General features: G+C 43.7%; 1 protein-coding gene across 1 annotated transcript in view; it reads left to right on the top strand.

Annotated features, from left to right (window-relative positions):
• Window positions 1-12,231: 12,231 nt before the first annotated feature.
• Window positions 12,232-21,219, top strand: part of LOC131896791 (insulin growth factor-like family member 4) — a gene marked incomplete at its 5' end in the record, with an annotated part of 64,021 nt that continues 55,033 nt past the window's right edge. Inside the window, one exon of the mRNA XM_059247622.1 lies at window positions 12,232-12,421. Within this exon, the coding sequence (XP_059103605.1) occupies window positions 12,232-12,421 (190 nt within the window). The remainder of the gene's footprint in view (window positions 12,422-21,219) is intronic.

Here is a 21,219-nt window from a genome sequence, read left to right as displayed (position 1 = left end):
TCCAAATACTCCCTCTTGGAGGTACCAGAGACTCCAGAAGTGAACAAAGATCACATGTCTGTCCAGGAAAGGGAAATCATCAAGATCTCCAGGACCCTCTCAAGATTATAAAAGCAGTAAGCTATGGCTGAGGGAAGAGACTCTTAGACCAGATGAGCTGCCTGCATGTCCTGCAGCAAGCTCCCAGGATGGAGCTCCTGTGGGTAGTCACCCATGCTGGGCTCAGCTTTTTAGTAGTGAAGCTGCCTTTGAGTCCTCCCAGACCCTCGTAGTAATTCCTCTCCCACACTTATGTAAGGAACCCAAATAAACTCATTGGATGACAAGTTGGACTGTGGTTGAACTATTACAGTGATCTGTCAGCTCCTTAGTCTACTTAATGAGGTAAGTAGATATTGTGTCACAACTCCCCGGGAAAAGTCACACACCACAGCAGGCTCCTTAATCTCTCGTACCTCAGAACTGTTAGAATGTGTCTGTTGCCTACATTTGTGAGACTGTGTATTTTGTTATTGACAACTCAACCTGACTGACGCAGTTCCTTAATAACTACTGTGTGGAATGAGAGAAGGCTTAAGTAGTTAGTAGGGACCAGCGGTCACCTACAGTAGCCCAGATGGAGGGACTTTTGCTCATTGGGGTTTGGACAATGCTCACAGTTTTGTCCATGTACAGACATGGCTATGGAGTGTTCTGACACTTGTCTGTATCCATCAGAGTCACATAGTCGCCTGATGCAGATGGTATGTGAGTAGCAAGCCTTACTGAGAGGCCAGGTCAGCTCCTGATGTCAAGAGGCAAGCTCTGTTTCTCACTTTCAAATTGATTCTAAGTGGTAATGATGATTGCAGCACACTCTCATAACAAGGGACACAAATGTCTTCAGTCAGATGGAGCTTGATTCTAGGAGATTGCTAAATGTTAGGTGTGTCCCCAAGTCCAAGGTCAAACACACAGGCAGACATGGCAAAGTGCTTCTGTGTTCTGACTCACTAGAAGGCAAAACTTTGATCTCACGTGTTGATGTAAAATGATGACTGTGGGCTGTCTAGATGGTTCAGTGGGTAAAGGCAATTTGCTACCAAGATGAATGACCTGAGTTCAATTCCCAGGACCCACATGATGCAAGGAGAGAGCTGACTCCCACACACTCCTCTCCATATACTTACCCTGACATATAAATAAAGAAATAAAAACTTTTTTAATGATTCTGCCTTTCAAGAAATCAATGTCTTTACTGGGATATAAACATGAGTAACCACGGCTCAGAGCTCAGACGCTAGTTATGGTGATGGTGTGTTCTACAGTGAAAAGGGGCTACATGAATAATCATGGCCTCGGTAATCTGCCTGGACCTACATTCAGTTCCATCATGCTTTTGGCAAGGGAGACCATCTGGGTGCTTGGAAATGAGTAGAACCAGAGCTGTGAAAACTTATCCATTGTGTGGGAGACACAATGAGCAAGGGAGGTGAGCCCTAGCAGAGACTGATCCTTCCCCATTCCTCCCCAGGAGGTGCTATTACAGCATGGGGTGACCCAAACCACAGAGATATGATCTTTGCTGTAAATTGTAGCTTGAGTTTTCCTGCCTGGCCCACAGTCAGGACAAATCTTTGTCACCCGCCAGTCCCACAGCCACTCAGACCCAACCAAGTAAACACAGAGACTTATATTGGTTACAAACTGTATGGCCATAGCAGGCTTCTTGCTAACTGTTCTTACAGCTTAAATTAATCCATTTCTATAAATCTATACCTTGCCACATGGCTCGTGGCTTACCGGGATCTTCACATGCGGCTTGTCATGGTGGCGGAAGGCTTCTCTCAGCCTTCCACTTCCCAGAATTCTTCTCCTTGTCCCGCCTATACTTCCTGCCTAGCCAATGGCCAATCAGTGATTTATTTACTGACCAATCAGCAACACACTTGACATACAGACCATCCCACAGCAGTAAATGGTGAGACTCTGGACTGATTACACTACTATTCTCTAATCTATCCCACATTAACTTCTGCCTAATGGCAATCACATTGTTTGTAAGAAACGAAAACAAATTCTGGTGTACTCAAATCACTAATTGTGTAACATGGTTAGCTCTCCTGACTCACACTGTGAAACATCCTACTGGAGCACCCTAGTTCGCTGATACCTGGAAAGGAGCAGAAAAAAAAAGAGTCATGAGCTGAAGGAAGGTGTGCCACCCTCTCTTCAGATAGGTTACAAGTGTGGTCCTTCCTGCTCCATCACTAAGGAACTGCTCTATTTGAACTACTCCTTGCTGCCACAGTCTCACCTACCTCTCCCTTCCTCACAGCAGGACACAGGGATGTCCTACACAGAGTCTTGTTAGGACTGACTTCCTTGGAACCCAAGGTACACATAATCTCTTTATCAAGGCACCCCTGAGATTGTCCCTGTGCCATCTTAGGGTTGCCCTCCTCTTTGTTAGACTTTTGTATCTTGTCACCATTCTCAGATCTGATCTGTTCCATGCTGTCACACTAGCTGACCTGAGTAATGTCATTCAGAGGATTACACACACACACACACACACACACACACACACACACACACACACACACGCCATGGAGAGGCATGATAGTGACTGGTTGACTCTTGAATGGGCACCTTGTTCTATGAGATCTTTATTGTACCTAGACCACAGGCTTCATCAAATCACCTCTCCAATGTCATGTGTTGATATGTCTTCTGTCATCTGATGCTAGGAGTAAACGACACATACTTTGCAAAAAGGACCTCATTGGAATCTTACACTGTCTCCCTGGAGGGGAAAACAGGATAAACTGATGGGCACACTGAAGGAACAGGTTCTGTTTGTCTGTGACAGACAGACACTGTCAATCAACCCAGAATCCCTCCCCCCATTGTCTCGTCTCAGCAAGACATGCTACCCTCCTTGTCACCTCATCCTCTTTAGTCCCCTTGGATTCCAGAGTAACAGAACCACACGGGGATGAACTGCCATAGGACAGAAGTAACCAATCGAGTAGAGCCAGATTGACACACTTAAATGTTACTGGAGCTGTTAGGATCAGGGACTGACAGCCCTGGCAGCCCTAACAAGCCAGGCTTCACCACCCATTCTCAATAATCCAACGGAAGACACAAAGGCGATGGAAACCAGGTTTGTTCAGTGCGATTGCTCTGGGAAGAACAAAGAGGTTCTCTCTCTCTCTCTCTCTCTCTCTCTCTCTCTCTCTCTCTCTCTCTCTCTCTGACACAGACACACACACAGACACACAGACACACACACACACACACACACACACACACACATCTTCAGAGTCCTAACGTGGAGCTTAGGCTTAAATAGACAGCCACAACTGTCCATACCTGAGCTATCCTGGGTCAGGTTGTGGTCCCATCCATCACCATTGTCATAGCTTCATTCTTTCTTGTAAAGTGGTCTCACAAGTTGTCAGAACTGTGTAAAATCTCTCCAGGAGATAAGTCCCTCCTCAGTGGTACTGGGACCCCATCTTTTTCATTCTCCCAGAATGAAATCCTTTGGGAAATTCTAATTTCTGGGAACCGTTGTTTGAATAGTCTGATAGCCAAAGGGAGGGCACAAGTTTTTGTTTTTGTTTTTGTTTTTGTTTTTGTAGTCTGTCTAACTCATTTTTTTAAGTTCTTTCATTTAAGAGAGGAATACATTCTTGAAAGAACTTCCAGTGTCATCCATATTATTGTAATATAAAGAACTCTTTATAAATTACCAACCGTAAGAACTTTATGATAAAAATAGCTCTCCAAGAGTGTTTTGCTTAAAGGTTTAGTGTGTGTGTGTGTGTGTGTGTGTGTGTGTGTGTGTGTGTGTGTGTGTGAAACCACAGGCTTGCTCTTGACTGAGTGCTTCAGAGGCACTCAGTCAAGAGCAAACAGAAACACTGCTGCCTTTCGTTGACCTAACACCACATTCTCCATAGAGGGCGCCCAAGTCAACTGCTGAGCGAACATGACACAGTCGAAAATGTCTCCAGGGAAATTTCCAATCTTGTCTTAGGTCCCTTAGACCTAGAGCCCTAATCTATTGATTTTTGCCTCGGCACCACATAACTTTGTGCTTCAACTCCTTCATATCCTGCTATGCTGTTCATCACACACCTTTATACATCAGACTGCCACATACTCCACACTGGACAGACTCTGGAACTCCCTGCTGAAAAACGTTTTGTCTAAGCACGCCACTGCAAACCCTATGTTTCAGGACTTATGTTCTCAACATGGAAATACGATTTACTCTGGGCTGTACTTGTGCCAATTCCATGAAAGCCTTTTGCAATGCAGTTCCAGTGTCTTAAAAAAACAACCTTGAAAACAAACAAACAAAAAGCAGCAAAATCAAAAAGGTTATCACTCCTATAACTGTATCCCTCCAGAAAAACAGGACCCCAAACTTCTTTTCCTTTATTTACTTTTTTCTTTTTATTAATTAATTTTTTTCATTTATTTTACACCCCTTCCACAGTTTCCCATCCCTCCTCTCCTTCCTTTTCCTCCCTAGCCCCACCTCCCCTTTGCCCCACCCCCATCCACTTCTCTTTTTCTGTTTAGAAAGGGGCAGGCCTCCCATGGGTGTGAACAAAGCATGGCTTATCAAGCTATACTAACTAAAATATTTCATGGAAAAAGCTGTTGAATTTTCCAGCAAATGATTCAGTACCTCTATGCTGTTATGCCACACCAATTTCCTCTGTATTTGGGCATTCCTTGTGTGCTGGCAATGCTAAGCAACACACCAATGGTCACTATACACATAATGTGTGAGCCACAATAATGCTCTGTCTTTACCATTTCTATTCACTGCTGCAGCCAATTATTTGTTTTCATATGCCAGTGTCTCCTATATGCCCAGCAAGACTGCTGCTGAGGTGTTTTCTAACAGATGTGTGAGTTCTCTAAGGTACCCGTATGTGACATTGAGTTTCCTGGCTCCAATATCCACATCAGACTTACAGGATTGAGAGTTTTAAATTCTGGATATACTCAATATTCACCACATTTCTGTAGCTCTGCCAATCCAGAAAGATCTTGGCAAAACATGAGCATTTCAGTTAAAAAAAAAAATGATACATTCATCACCCTAGCCATGAGACTCAATGTGGCACAATAAAAGCATCTAAATTAAAACCCTTTAAGTCTACTCTCCATGGCATATACTCACCTACTTTCTATTATACTGCCTTGAAGTAACCAGAAAGCTCTTAAGAGTTAATATTTATGATTACTTTGCCTAAAAGACTTACAATTATTTTCTATCACCCTGTGGGGCTGAGTATAATACTTAGGGTCTCATTCATGCTAGGTAAATTCTCTATGACAGACCAACATCCCCCACACCATATTTGTTGTTTTAAATTCTGTCATAACAAAGATTTACAAATACATTCCTCTTGAAATATCTATTTTAACCAGAAGTACTCTAATAAAACATAAGTCATATCAAGTATTTACAAAATGGGCAATTGTTTACATCGTAGATGGAAAGGCTGCACATAAACAGATTTGTGATAAAGAGAATTCATAGCAACTCCTTTACAGGGAAAGAAGGGAAGGGAAGGGAAGAGAAGGGGAGGGGAGGGAAGGGAAGGGGAGGGGAGGGGAGGGGAGGGAAAGGAAAGGGAGGAGAAGGGAAGGAAGGGGAGGGAAAGGGAGGGGAAAGAAGGGGAGGGATGATCAGAGCTCAGGGAAGGCTCGCTGATGAGGGTGGAACAGAAGGGATGGTTGCTGTGGCCAGGGTCTGAGGAGATGGAGTTTCATCTGCTACTAGATGTGCTGACCAAGGCAGGGTTATAGCAAAGGACATACACACTTTTCTTCCTCGTGCATCCCAAAATTTTACTCATGTCCCTCACTTTGCTGAATCAAACCCAAAGTCACCCGACACTAGAAACACAGAAATATCTGGTACAAGTAATTTAACCAGTTATGAATAAGAAAATGGAAAAGAGCAGTGTGATCACTGCCTCCTCCCCCAGCCCCACACTTGCCCACTCCAGTGTCCAGATCACACGTCCCACATATAAATGTAAATATACTAACTCAGAACACCTTTGGGAAGTATAGCTTCTTTGCCTGAACTGGATCCCATTCTATTCCACTAAAACTGAAGTTTATGATTATTCTAGAAGTTGCCCAAAATAAAAAAGCTACACTCAGTTGCAAACTGAATCTCCACCCTGATTCAGCTGGAAGAACCAATCCCTATTACTACTGTATACTGCCAGCAGGCAAAATCTAAATTCTAAATCGTCACGAAACTAGCAGGTAGTTGGCTACTGAGCAAAAACAGTGATAAAGATCTTTGTAACTCTTCCAGGCAGCCCTCATTTCTTTATCATAAAGATGTGCCAGGAACCATAGCCAGCCTTGTAATCCACTGTGTTTCTATAGCTCTGCCAATCCAGAGTTTTTGTGAAAAGATCATGAGTTGCAATTAAGGATTTAAGAAAGGAAGCCCTAGACAGTTGTGATCATGTCCAAGTTCACTGGCCTAAGTCACTCATTGCATACTTTCCTATCCACATTGGTGGGACTGGGGAGACAGAAGTACCCTGTTCTTTCTCCAGATCTCTATATAATCCCCCACCCTTGTCCTGCCTAGACGAAATGGAACCCAAACCCAGATGAACCTGGGAAGCACAACTCCCTAAGTAAAGAGCAGTGAGTGGGAAATAAGATTACTGAGGAATCTCCTCCCACCCATCCCAACCAGCAGCCTGTTTTCTTTCAGAGATCATGGAGGCCCAGTCATCCATAAGCATGCTTAAAGAGATTGAAGGAAAACATAGTGGCAATAACAGAGAAACCAAGATCTTTTCAAGGCAAGGAAAGGTAGTGCACATTTCCATAGTCCACAGGCCTCTCCGCACTACTGTCTTCCAAACTCCTACTAAGGTGGACCATTGAGTCATGTATGCAGCATTCAAGCACTTTTCTATTCTAAAGTCATGAGGTAGTCCACATTCCTCCAAAAGCCAGCATGGTCAGGTTTATCACATCAATACCCCACTTCTGGACCAACTTCCATCTTAGTCACTTTACTATTGCTGTGAAGATATACCATGACCAAGGCAACTTATTAAAAAAAAGAGGTTATTGGGGGCTCACTTACAGTTTTAGGGAGAGTTCATGGCCATCATGAAGGGGAGCGTGGTGGCAGGCAGGCATGGCACTGGACCAGCAGCTGAGAGTTCACTTCCTGGGACACAGGCACAAGGCAAGAGAGCTATTTTAGAATGGTGCTGGCATTTTAACCAGTGACACATCTCCTCCAACAAAGTCACACCACCTACTCTTTGCAAAATGTTCCACCTACTTGGGACCAAGCATTCAAATTTATGAGCCTATGGTGGCTGGCCATTCTAATTCAAACCATCACACTTGGTGTGTCTGCTTCCAAAGTGTACCAGTTCCCTTCACTGCCTCAACCTTTGGTTCTGGTTCTACTCCTACATGTGTGTGTAGATATGGCAGGCATTTTAGAAAAGTTTTGTTGAAGGCTATACTACATGATTAACTTGAACTAGATTTCTATAACCTTTCCGGTCCTCTTCTTCAAGACTAAATATACTGTCTTACTTAGGGTTTTCTATTACTGTGAAGAGACACTGTGACCACGGCAACTCTTATAAAGGAAAACATTTAATTGAGGCAAGCTTATATTTCAGAGGTTTAGTCCATTATCATCATGGCAGCATGCAGGCAGACATGGTGATGGAGAAGGAGCTGAGAGTTCTACATCTTGATCCACAGGCAGCAGAAGCACCTGTGTGTCACACTGAGCATAAAGAGCAAAGGAGACCTCAAATCCACCCCCACAGTGACACATTTCCTCCAACAAGGTCACACCTACTCTAACAAAAATCACATCTCCTAAAAGTGCCACTCCCTATGGGGCCATTTTCTTTCAAACCACCACATATACCAACCAGCTGTCATGACTAAAAGAGTCCAAGAACCAGAACTGGAGTTCATGGAAGAACTCCATCTATACTCAAGAAGTACAAGTCTATTCATCCCCTTGGTAGCCTCCCCCTCTGTAGCTAGAGTTTTCCTGCCTGGTTCACAGTCAGGATAAATCTCTCTCACCCGCCAGCCCCACCGACCAAGTAAACACAGAGACTTATATTGGTTACAAACTGTATGGCCATGGCAGGCTTCTTGCTAACTGTTCTTACAGCTTAAATTAATCCATTTCCATAAATCTATACCTTGCCACATGGCTCGTGGCTTACTGGCATCTTCACATGCTGTTTCTCATCGTGGCGGCTGGCAGTGTCTCTCTGACTCAGCCTTCCACTTCCCTCCGAGCTTTATTCTCCTCCTTGTCCCGCCTACACTTCCTGCCTAGCCAATGGCCAATCAGTGTTTTATTTATTGACTAATTAGCAACACATTTGCCATACAGAACATCCCACAGCACCCCTCTCTACCTCTTTATTCTCATCCTATATCAGTTACCTCTCAACTCTTTAAAGATGAGAAGTCAGTCTGTAATCATAATTTCTTCACCTCCATTCTTCAGCTACTCCATAAATTTTGTCTTTTTCCCCAACACTCCTCTCCCAGACATTGGTCTCCCCATGATCTTTAGAATCTACTTTTCATAATAATGCAAGAAGCATCCAAGGGAGTGCTTCAGGGAGAAAATGAAAAAGCATTAGACAGTAACTTAATCAGATATAAGGAATGAAAAAATGGTCAGAAAGCTAGTACTGTTGTAAATTTAGATTTGAATGTATTTAAAGAAGATGCATAAAAATAATGGTCAACATACAACAATGGACATGTAACATTTAAAAGTATAGATGTCTCCCACCAACAGATGTCTCCCACCTGAAAGACAGTGTAATCTCTCTATGGGCACACACACACACACACACACACACACACACACACACACACACACAGGAGGAAATGTCGAGACACGCTAAAAGATTGGAAAATTAATTAAAATTTTGAAATGAAGAAAATAAGGGCTGGAGAGACAGCTCAGCACTTAAGAGCACTGGCTGCTCTTACAGAAGACCTGGGTTCAATTCCCAGCACCCACATAGCCATTCACAACCACCTGTAAATCTAGTCCAAGTGGATCCAACATCCTCTTCTTACCTCCTCAGGCACGAAGCATGCACATGGTACACAGACATACATTTCAGGCAAAATATTTATATACAAAAGGAAGGGAAATAGACCTTGGGAGAAGGAGGTGTGATACAGATGTTCTATTTAGGACCAGACACTCCCACAGTCACTTATTCTCAGTGCTTTAACCAGTTGTAAGAGTTTCAACACGAAAAAGCTCCCTTGATGAGGGCTCAGAGCTGCAGCAATGGATGGGGATAAAGATAAGTGTTTAAAAAGTGGTTTGATGCTGTATCCATAGAAAAATGTAAGAAATTCTTGCCTAGGGCCTAAGGCCTCCACAGCAATGGGCTTTCATCCCAGACAGAATATAATCAAAATACATTGTATACATGCATGAACTTCTTGAAGAATAAATTTTAAAATATATTAATAAAAAAACAACCCATTATGAACAAAGACTCCATCATGAGTTATCCATTCTGAGAACTGGAGTGAGAAGCTGTGCTCCTAGCTAGGCAGCAGCAGAAGGTCTCAAAAGACACATGCGCTGAACTTCCTGACTTTGACCCATATCTGTGGCTGCTTGACACAATTCCAGTGGTTCATCACATTTTGCTGTATCCTGTGCATCCCATGTATGTTGTTTGCTTAATTTTGCCCTGCTTTATTTTCTTTTAAAACTAACTTCTGAGAGGTTCATATATTTTGATTATACTGACCCCATATCCCAAAGTCTTCCCAAATCCATCCCACATCCCTACCTACCCAGCTTTGTGTCCTGTTTTTAAAAAGACATCAAGTCCATTTTGTGCTGCTCATACACTCTTAGATATAAGGCCATCCACTGGAGTGGGATAGACTTACCAGGGGATATACCTTTAAATGAAACTGGCTCTCCCTCTCCCATCAGCTTTCAATTGCCTATAGCTCCTCAGCCAGGGTGTGATGTCATGCCCACATTCCCTCTCCGTGCTGAGATTTTACCTGGCTTGAGCTTGTGTAGATCTTGTTTGCTTTTTTCCCTTCTGGTCAGAGAGATCCTGAGTCTCCTTAGGAAGGAAGTCACCAGGTACTTCTACCTCAAGGACACCTCACTGACCTCTAGCACCCTCCCTAACCTCACACTCAGTCTTACAAACTTCCACGTGACATTTTGGAGAAAGATCCAAGGTCACATTTTACCTATCAGACTCATTGGAGTAGCCACAGTGTAAGCTTGTTTTAAAAACAACTTAGGTCGGCCGGGCGGTGGTGGCGCACGCCTTTAATTCCAGAACTCAGGAGGCAGAGCCAGGCGGATCTCTGTGAGTTCGAGGCCAGCCTGGGCTACCGAGTGAGTTCCAGGAAAGGCGCAAAGCTACACAGAGAAACCCTGTCTCGAAAAACAAAAACAAAACAAAACAAAACAAAAACCTTAGGTCAACCATGGGTTCTGCCGATGAAGCGACTTTTAAGGACTCAGACATCCACTGGCCACCTCAGCATCTGGGGTCTTTGCAAACACTCTATGAGCACTGGGGACCTGCATCTCTTCATCCAAGAACACGGGAGCAAGACAAAGTGGAATTAATTTGTAATAAAGAGGATGCAGGTTGAGTGGGTACAGATGGAGCTTGGATCTGGGAAGAATTGGAGGAGGGGTGAATATGATCAAAATACATGGTATAGAATTCTCACAGAACTAAAAAAACTGGAAAATAAATGTGATTATAAAAATGTCCAGCTTATTTTGTGTAGCATAGTATCTTCAACATTTACCATGTGAAAGCAAAACCAGAATGTCTTTCCTTCTTATGGCTGAATAACATTTCACATACAGACTGACCACATTTCACTTTTCCATCCTTCTATTGATGGACACTGGGTTGCTTCCACTTGGGGCTGTTATATGCCATTATGGGCATGAATACCTGAGTATCTATTGAGTTGCCATTTTCAATTCTATTGGCCACATGTCCACAATTGCAGTTGCTGAGTCACATGAGAATTCCACTTAACTTTTTTGAGGAATTGCCACATTGCCTTCAGCAGCAGCTGAGCATTGTTACATTCCCAGTAGCAATGCACACACCTTTCAATTTCAACAACACTTTTCAATTCATTTTCTTGTTTGTCATAACCATTCTAGTTGAGTGTGAAGTCCTTAGAGCTTTGCTTTCCTTGGGGTCAGTAGGTTGTGTGTGTTTTTTTTCTCAGGTTATTGATCACTCGTGTATATTCACTGTATAAATACCTATTTGAATCTTGGTCTAATTTTATATTAGGCAGCTTCTTTTGTTTATTTTGGGAGCTATTTTCTGGGTATGAATTTCTTATGTGAGTTTTATTTTTGAGATAGGGCCTCACTCTGTAGGCCTGGATGGACTGTTAACTGGGTATGTAGACGAGGCTGGCCTCCAACTTAAAGAAATTGGTCTACTGAGATTAAAAGGTGGCCACTGCGCCAGCTCCTATATGAGCTTTAATTTGTAAGTATCCTTTTCCATTCCGTGGATTATCTTTCCAAACACATGTTTTCTATCATTGATCTTGGGCGTCCAAGGGACATTCCCATACACATAACATTATTATCACCTTTGCACTCCAAAGAGAACAAACCACTCTGCCCAAAGGGTTTTTTGCGCTGCATTCCAGAAACTTGTCACTAGATGGCAATAGAACGCCAATCAGCGAATGGAGTGCCATCACGCAGGCAACTACAGAAGCGTACTACCGCAACAGGGATCTGGCTAAGAAGTTTCTGATCTTTATTGCCGTCACTGTTTGGTTTTGAGGTGACTATTTAGGAGCTGTTGCTGCCGGGCAGCTGAACTGGAGGCACCGCAGGGTCCTCCGCTGGTAGGGATCTTGCCTCTAAGGTTTGAGTTGCGGCTTCACTTCCGCCGGTATCCTTCCACCGCGGAGTCCTGAGGCCTCAGCCAGCTCTCGCTGAGTCATATTCCTGTCGCTAAGCTAAGCCCTTCTTGTGGAACGAGAAGGCGGGGGCCACCGGGAGCCCAGTCACGCAGAGATCTCAGGCTCCCTATTGCCTGGCACTCGCTACCAAACCCTCCTCTGCTCCTCACCAGCCCGGTGCAGAGCTGTAGACCGAACTTTCCAGAGTGGACACGGGACTGAAATGTGAACGCGGACCTTGTGGCCACGATTCCACTTGGGAGGTTCAGCTTCCATGTCTGGGACGCTACAGGCGCCTGGGTGGTTCGTGTCACAGAGGAATATTCCATAGTGTCCTGCAGGATCTGTAACGCCAGCCATGAGGAAAGAGCCTGGCCGCTTCCTGTCACCTTCCTCTGTCCCAGAACTAAAGGTATGGAAAGGAGAAATCAAAACTGCTCTTTTTAAGTCTAGGCGTGTTGTCCAAGTACAGATGAGAAACTGTGTGGCACTGGCGAAGCTCCTAGGAAAACTTACTCATGGCGCTCAGCTGCCAGGCCGTGGGAAAGCCCCGTGAATGAGCCAGAACACCAGCAGGCTTGGATGGGGCTGACACATGACACCCAGAACTCATTTCCCAGAAAGGAAATTAGTTATTCGTTGGGCAAATCCCCTGGGCGGTTAACCCACCCGTCACCATGTCTGTATAAAACTTGAGCCTTCTTACTTAGCCTCTCTGGGTCTGTGGATTGTAGCATGATTTTCCTTTACTTAACAGCTAATGTCCACTCATGAATTATCACATATCATGTTTGTCTTTCTGGGTCCGGGTTACCTCACTCAGGATGATCTTTTCTAGTTCCATCCATTTGTTGTGATGTCATTGTTGTTAACAACTGAGTAATACTCCATTGTGTAAATGTACCACATTTTCTTTATCCATTCCTCGGTTGAGGGACATCTAGAATGTTCCCGGATTCTGTCTTACCAATAAAGCTGCTATGAATGCAGTTGAGCAAGTAAGTGTCCTTGTGGTAGGATAGAGCGTCTTTGGTTATACGCACAAGAGCAGTATAGCTGGGTCTTGTGGTAGATCAATTTCCAGCTTTCTGAGGAACTTCCATATTGGTTTCCATAGTGGCTGTACAAGTCTGCCCTCCCACCAGCAATGGAGGGGTGTTCGCCTTGCTCCACATCCTCAGCTGTCACTTCTTTGTTTGATCTCAGCAACTCTGGTAAGTGTAAAATGGAATCTCATAGGAGTTTTGATTTTCATTTCCCTAATGGCTAAGGATGTTGAACATTTAATTGTTTCTCAGAGCGCATGGATCCCTCTGGGAAGGGGAAATAGAATAGTTTTGGGGGGGGTGAACTGGGGGTAGGTGGGGATGACAGGAGGAGGGATGGGGTGGTGGAGGAGGGGAGGAAACAGAGGAAGAAAATACTGGGAGAGAGGACTGGAGCTGGGGAGGCATTTGGAGAGTGATGTGGAAACCTAATGCAGTGAAAACTCCCTGGAAGCTATGAGAGTGACTCTTGTGAAGTCTCCTAGTATGGAGCCCAAACTGGTCATCCTCTATAACCAGGCAAGGCTCCTAGCTGTGGGACTGGGACATCAATCCAGCCACAAAACCTTCCACCTACAATCTGTCTGCCTGCAAGACTTGCTGGGGCAATGGTGGCACAGAATTTGTGAGAGAGACTAGTCCAACTTAAGGCCCACACCACGAGAGGGAGCCCATGCCTGGCATTGCCTGGATGGCCAGGAACCAGAGGGAGGACAGCTCAGAGACTCAAGATAGACCGAAGCACCACTGGCAAAAAAAAAAAAAAAAAAAAAAAAAAGTCAATGCAATGATTCCTAATGATATTCGCTATATGCATAGATTGGTGCCTAGCCCAATTGTCATTAGAGGGGCGTCATCCAGCAACCGACGGGAGCAGATGCAGAGACCCACAGCCAAACACTAGGCAGAGTCAGAGTAACTCTGCAGAAGAGGGGAAGGAAGGATTGTATGAGCCAGACAGGTCGAGGACATCAGGAAAACACAGCCCACAGAATCAACTAAGCAGGGCTTGTAAGGGCTCCCAGAGACTGAAGCAACAAACACAGACACTGTGTGGGTCTGAGCTAGCTCCTCTGCATATACGTATGGTTGGTGTTCCTGTGGGACTCCCAACAATGGGAGTGGGGGTATCTCTGACTCTTTTGCCTGCACTTGGGACCCTTTTCCTCTTACTGTGTTGCCACATACAGCTGTGATATGAGGGTTTGTGCCCAGTTTTATGGTATCTTGTTAGGCCACATTCCATAGATGTCACTGGGAGGTCAGCTCTCTCTCTCTCTCTCTCTCTCTCTCTCTCTCTCTCTCTCTCTCTCTTTAAAGAGAAACAGAGGAGGAGTTGATAGGGGTGGCCTTCAGCTTTTCCATGGAGATAATGGGGACATATCAGGGCATTCCCTTCATGTCTATGCTTCAAGTGCATCCACCTCTCATAGTTTGTGCAATTCTTTCCACAAGAATACCTTGTGGGAAGAACATTCTGTATTCTGCCCCATCAGTATGTCAGAGTAAGTTTACAGCATTCTCACACATGCTTCCACAATCATTCTTTATCTTCTATTTCTCCATATTAGTTCAACGAACTTTGAAATTTTATTTATTCATGTAATTATTTATTTTGTGTGAACATTGACAGGTTCTCTCTTGGAAAGGATATGCCCATAGAGTAGTATCTGAGAGAACTAAGCCAAGTGATACTAACATGGTGGTTTGAATAAGAATGTCTCTCACAGGCTCATATATTTGAATGCTTAGACATCAGGGAGTGGCTCTGTCCTAATTAGGGTCTCTATTGCTCTGAAGAGACACCGTTACCATGGAAACTCTTATAAAAAAAAAGACATCTAATTGGGAAGGCTTACAGTTTAGAGGTTTAGTTCATTATTGTCATGGTGGGTGGCATGGCAGCATGCAGGCAGACATGGTGCTGGAGAAGGAGCTGAGAGTGCTACATCTTGATATGCAGGCAGCAGAAACAACTTGTACCACACTGAGCATAGCTTGAGCAAAGGAGACTTCCAAGCCCACCCCCACAGTGACAACCTTCTTCCAACAAGGCCATAGCTACTCCAACATGACCACACCTCCTAATAGTGCCGCTCCTTTTGGGAGCCATTTTCTTCCAAACCACCACAGACAGTATTTGAGAAGGATTAGAATGGTTAGGAGGTGTGGCCTTGGTGGAGGAAGTGTGCCACTGGGGTGGGATTTGAGGTTTCAAAGGCCTATGACAGTCTCCACTGGGAATTCAAACACCCAGTGTAATCTCTGGTCAGCTAATAAAAACATTATACTATCTTAAACACATGTCTAGACAGTCTTCTCTGGTGGATACCCCACAACATTTCTGGGTCCCAATGAGATCACCAGGGACCAGATCTTGAGACACCAAAAGTCTCAGAGATTCTCAGAATGTGGAAGAGTGCCAATGTCAAGCTGCTCCTAGATAGTGAACAACCTGAGATGTTCTAGGTCCCAGGACTCCCTTTGATTAATCAATGCCTAACACTTCAGAGAAGTCTGATAAATCCACCCCAAAATGAAACAAATTAGAAATTTGCCTAATCTGTCACTTTCAGAGGTAAGTCTAGTTAAGGTACTTTCTGTTTGGACACATAGGAGAGGTTGAATGTGGTTACTGATCCGGTGTCTAGGATCTGTGTAAGTTATCACCTGAGTCACCCTGTTTGTTCAGGTGTATGAATGTGTGGTAGCCAACCCTGTGTGTGTGTGTGTGTGTGTGTGTGTGTGTGTGTGTGTGTGTGTGTGTGTTTCTGTAAGTTCTGTTTCCCTATATTGACTGGTGGCTTTCTCTGGTATGAGACACCCATCTCCTGTGCCTCTTGTTGGGGACCTGGATCCTTTTAGCTCTACCAGGTCACCAAAAGAATCCAAAACACCTCCTTCTGCCCTACAACAGAGCACTTGCTGGTTTCATCCCTTGACTCCCACTCCCACTCTGAGTCAGTCTGGTACCTGAGTGAAGGCAGGAAAGGGGCCAGGCCTCTGATCCAGGACCTCCTGCCATCTAAGTGGAAATCCCACAGGGAGGGGGAAATATTTCCCCAAGGTGCAAATTCCCTCAGCTCCTCTGCCAGCTCTAAGCAGCTCTGGGGAAGGGTAAAAGAGGGAGCTCTTTTTCATGATTATATCACCCTTTCAACCAATGAGCCATATAATTAAAATACTCAAAACCCATCATTCTCTGGGGGGAAAAAATGTAGAAAAACCACCCAGGGCCCAGGCAAGGGAATAGCTGCCAGACAATGCAGCCTAGATAGAACATATTTTCTCTTCTATCCAATACTGACAAAGGAGATTTTAAAAATTTTTTTCATTAGATCCTTTTTAGAGGTATTAAAGACAGCTGCTAAAAAGATATCCTTTGTTCCCAAATCTGTTCCAGGGGAAAAGTTATATAAGTTTTTTTAAAAAAGAATAAAATAAAGTTTTAAGTAGGTCCCAGTTACTGGGGGTAGCTCAAAAGGTCTTTTAACGACCAAGAACCAATTGAGAGACAAGACCTTTTGATAATCTGAAAGGCACCATCACCTTCCTCAGTGATGTCACTTACAGACACACAGCAAAATTTTGGTGTCTTGCTCTCTTCTAGGAGATGGAATACCTCCTAGCTGAAAGTCCTGCCCCCAATCAAAAGATACACAAAGACTGACAACAAAGATTCCCAGGGTATTGAGTAGATACCAACCACCGCTAAGCAACTCCACACCATCTAGAATAAACAATACCCAATGACCCTGAAACAAAAGAAGAAATTGCAGTCCATATTGCCTGGCTTAGAGAAACAGGTACCCACAGGCCCTGCCAGCCACTTGGAACACACCTATCTTACCTGTAAAGAAACCTGGGACCTCTGATTCTCATGAGTCCGATTCCTCCAAAGAATCAAGTATACACTATCATGGACCTGAAGAATGCATTTTTTCAGCCTCCCATTGGCAGAGGTGAGTCAACCTGAGAAAGGCTTGGGTTACACTGGAATCCTGGACATCCAGTATAGTTGCCAGGTTGCTAATAAAGACTAATAAAGGCTTAAACTCATATCTGAAAAGAAAGTCTCATTTGGTGGAAAACCCACATATTGAGTCTGATTAAATTATCATCCTAGTATCAAAGCTGTCTTGGTAACCTGGAAATTTTTCATTCTACCAGATGGTCACATGATCATTCTGGTTGGTCCTCAAGTGCTCATGGCAAAAATCCCAAAGTAGGCATCATCTCAGACTCAGTGATGGCCTTATTGTTAAAACTGTGGCCAGATGAAAGTTTCTGCCCCATGTGTTGATCACCAGTCTCGGGCAATAACCCAGCAAATTGCTTAAATGCTTAAATATGATACGCAAATTCTCCCTCTTGTACATATTGAAGTACACATGAGACTAGAGGCAGAATATTTCAAAGGCAAACAGAGTAACTGTTTTAACAATCAACCTGAAAGTGTCAGCCAGAATGTAAAGAATGAGGGACAGCCACTGGATACTTGAGTCTCTCTGGTCATTTCTGGAGTTTGGTAGAAGGATGTCCCATTGAAAGAGGCCTGAGTGATTGGTGACTATCCTTATCGTCATCATAGAACCTTCATCCAGTAACTGATGGAAGCAGATGCAGAGATTCATAGCTAAGCACTAGGCCAAGCTCCTGGAGTCCAATTGAAGAGAGAGAGGAGGGATCATATGAGCAAGGTGGGGTGTCAAGATCATGATGGGGAAACCCACAGAGACAGCTGACCCGAGCTAGTGGAAGATTACAGACTCTGGACTGACAGCTGGGGAACCTGCATGGGACCAAACTAAGCCTTCTGAACATGGATGTCAACCATGTGGCCTGGGAAGTTTGTGGGGCCCCTGGTAGTGGGACCAGGATTTATCCCTAGTGCATGAACTGGCTTTTTGGAGCCCATTCCCTATGGAGAAATACCTTGCTTAACCTTGCTGGTGGGGCGTGGGGAGGTTGTTCCTACATCAACTTGATATGCCAGACTTTGTTGACTCCCCATAGGATGTCTTACCATCTCTGAGTAGTGGGTGGGGGGCGGGGCGAGGGAAGATGGGGTAGCAGAAGGACGGGAGGGAAGGGCAACTGTGGTTGGTATGTAAAATGAAAAAAAAAAAAAAACTTTTAAATAAAAATAAAAAAAAAGAGGCCTGAGCCTGAAGCCAAATGATTTCTGAAATATCCTTCATTTCTCCAAAATCTGCGTCCTGTGCATTTCCTTTAGGAAGATGTTTGATCTCTGTACAGGGCCACATCTGAGATACTGCCTCTTCTTAGCTTCAGACCTTACAAGGAGTGAAAATTAGTGATTCAAGACACTCGATTGTATCATCAAGGTCTCAAGGGATGTCCTTTATACACCATGAAAGAATTTTTACCCAATGTTCTAATATCTCTCTTTTGTTGTGACCCTCCTACATAATTGTGGGAACCAGTTTGATATACTATAGTCCATCATGGAGGGTAGGGCATGGTGATAGATATCTTCAAGGTGGCGGAAGTATGCACTTTCCCTTCCTCAAGTTCCTCTTAGAACAGGCAGCAAAGATCAACTATTCACTTCCCTTTTGAAGGCTTTGAAAAATTGAAAAACAGATGATGAAAGTGGAGATCCATTGACAAAGGATGGAAAGAGACAGAGGAAATGACCTGGGCAGCAGACAGACAGATGGAACACAGTGGAGGACAGACAAAAGATTCCATTCCTGAAACTGGCAGGTCATGATCTCTGGGTAGATACTAGAACAATTCTTCATGACCTCCCTTGTCTGGGGGCAGTCAACAAGGTGACCAGGACAAGTAACCAATGCACACAATCCCATGAAGGTCTGCCTGCTTCCTCCTATTCGTAGCCCCACCATCAAATGAAACTCCCTCTGTGTCAACTTGCAGATGGGTGAGGATGGAAACCAACATGTGGGAAATGAAAGTGTTTCTCAATTAATCTCATTCACAGAGACCAGTTCATTACCTGGGAAACGCCTTGGACTTCTTTTCAATGTGCCACCTACAGCATGTTGTTTTTCCATGAGGTAAATTCTCTTGAAGTCTAGCTCAGTAGGAGGGAACAGAATCCCTGGCAGCTTATCTGTGGCTATCATCAATGCAGAAAGGAGAAGTATGAACAGAGTTCATTAAAGATGAGATGAGGATTCAGGGAAGGGTATGTTTCATAGGTGGGTAGTGGGCAGTCCTCAGGTAGAAGCATCACTAATAATGAAGACAGGAGGGGCCAGGACTGAAAGTGAAAAGTAGGACAGAGAGTGATGTGGGTTGAGTGGAGATATGTCAGGATGGAGTTTGGGTTCTGTTCTCCTGACTTGAATCCCAGCTTCCTCCTGTTGGCCTTAGTTCTAAAGCCATAAGAGGATGTGGAAAGTGGGAATTGTTAAAGCAGCCTGAAGCTCATGTGTGCTTCTGGCAGGGTCTTTGACTAAACATAGACCATAAGAAGATGCAACAATCTGTGTCATTCTGATGATGACATTACTCACTTGGAGGAATCTTGTTAACCTGATCTGGAATTTAGTAGGGCTTATTTAAGTGAGATTCAATGAAAATATTCAAATGTCTTAGATGTTCCTCACTAACATGTTCCAAATGGGTTCTCAGGAAGTATTAGGGCCTCCTTTGCCTTAAATCTAGAAGGACAGTTCATAGATGCACAAGTTGGTGCTACTGTCCAAAGTTGCCAGATTTAGGACATAAAGAAAAATATAAAAGTCTCAAAGTCAATTTTATTAGTCAGCTTTTGTGACCAGAATGAAACAATTGAGGCAGCCTATCTATGAGGAAGTCTGAGGGACAGGATTCAGCCACTCCAGTTCAATACTGAGTGACATATTTCAACTCCACTGAGATTCCTGATGTCAGATTCTCCCAGACAAAGAGTGTAGGCAGTATTTTCTGTCTCACCAGCCAGCTCCCAAATAACCACAGAGAGATTTATTATTAATTATAAATGCTCAACTGATAGTTAAGGCTTATTACTAGCAAGCTCTTACAACTTAAATTTGCCAGTATTTCTTATATACCATGTGGTTCAGTATCTTTCCTCATCACAGCATGACCATCTTGCTTTTTACCATGTCTCCTGTCTCCTGGTGACTCTGCCCTTCTTCATCTCAGAGCTCTCTTCTTGTCCACAAGTCCTGCCTAACCTCTTCTTGCCTAGCCATTGGACATTTAGCTTTTTATTAAACCAATGAGAGCAACACATCTTCACAGTGTACAAAAATATTATTCCACAACAGCAAGGGGTGTTTACACCAATGTGTTTCAGGGTACAGAAAAATAAAGAGAAGGATGCTCAAGACAGACAAGAACCAGAGCCTTCATTATTTTTCAAGAAAATTACCCCCCTTCCTGCAGCACATGGGCAAGCTTCTATTTAGTATTTTGAATCTTCAACATCATTGTTTTCCTTAAAGTTTTTTAGATTTATGTATTTTATATGTACATCTTAAGCATACATATGTCTGCAATCACATGCATCCTGAAACTGGAGTTACTAATGCCTATGAGTTACCATGTAAGTGGTGGGAATTGAACCCAGGTCCTTCTACATGAACAACAAGTGCTCATAACCACCGAGCCATCTCTCCAGTCCTGAATCTCCAACACCTCCAATGAATATTTCTTACTGCACGAATTGAAACAGAAGCTGAAGGTTCTCACTATCCTATATAATTTTGGTCATTGGGGTCAAATCATTTTAATATTTTCATTTAAATACACTTAACTGTCCAGAAAGAAAAATAGTAATCAGCTTTTGGAACTCTGAACCTAAAAGAAAGAACAAGAATGTGGATGAATGTGGATTATTGGCAGCAATGGAGAGAGAAGAGGGTGAAGGGTAAAGATTCAGAAACAGGGCCTTTGTGGTATAACTGGGAGTCTAGTGCCAAGAGAAAGATGGGAAAATGAGTTGAATGATTTTTAAATATCTTTTGAAATTATAACACAACTGTGTCATTTCCTCCTCATTTTTCCACCCTCCATACACTCCCATATGCCCTCCATTTGTCTACTTCAACTTCATCACCTCTTTTTCTTTAATTATTGTCACATATTCACACATACACACACACACACACACAATATGTATTGCTAAAGAAAGACAAGTTGGGGTTTGGAAGAATAGGCTTTGATA

Source organism: Peromyscus eremicus, chromosome 1 (genome assembly GCF_949786415.1).
Source record: "Peromyscus eremicus chromosome 1, PerEre_H2_v1, whole genome shotgun sequence".
NCBI classification, from domain to species: domain Eukaryota; kingdom Metazoa; phylum Chordata; class Mammalia; order Rodentia; family Cricetidae; genus Peromyscus; species Peromyscus eremicus.
Note: the sequence above shows the minus strand (reverse complement) of the source record. Positions and strands in the feature narration are given on the sequence as shown.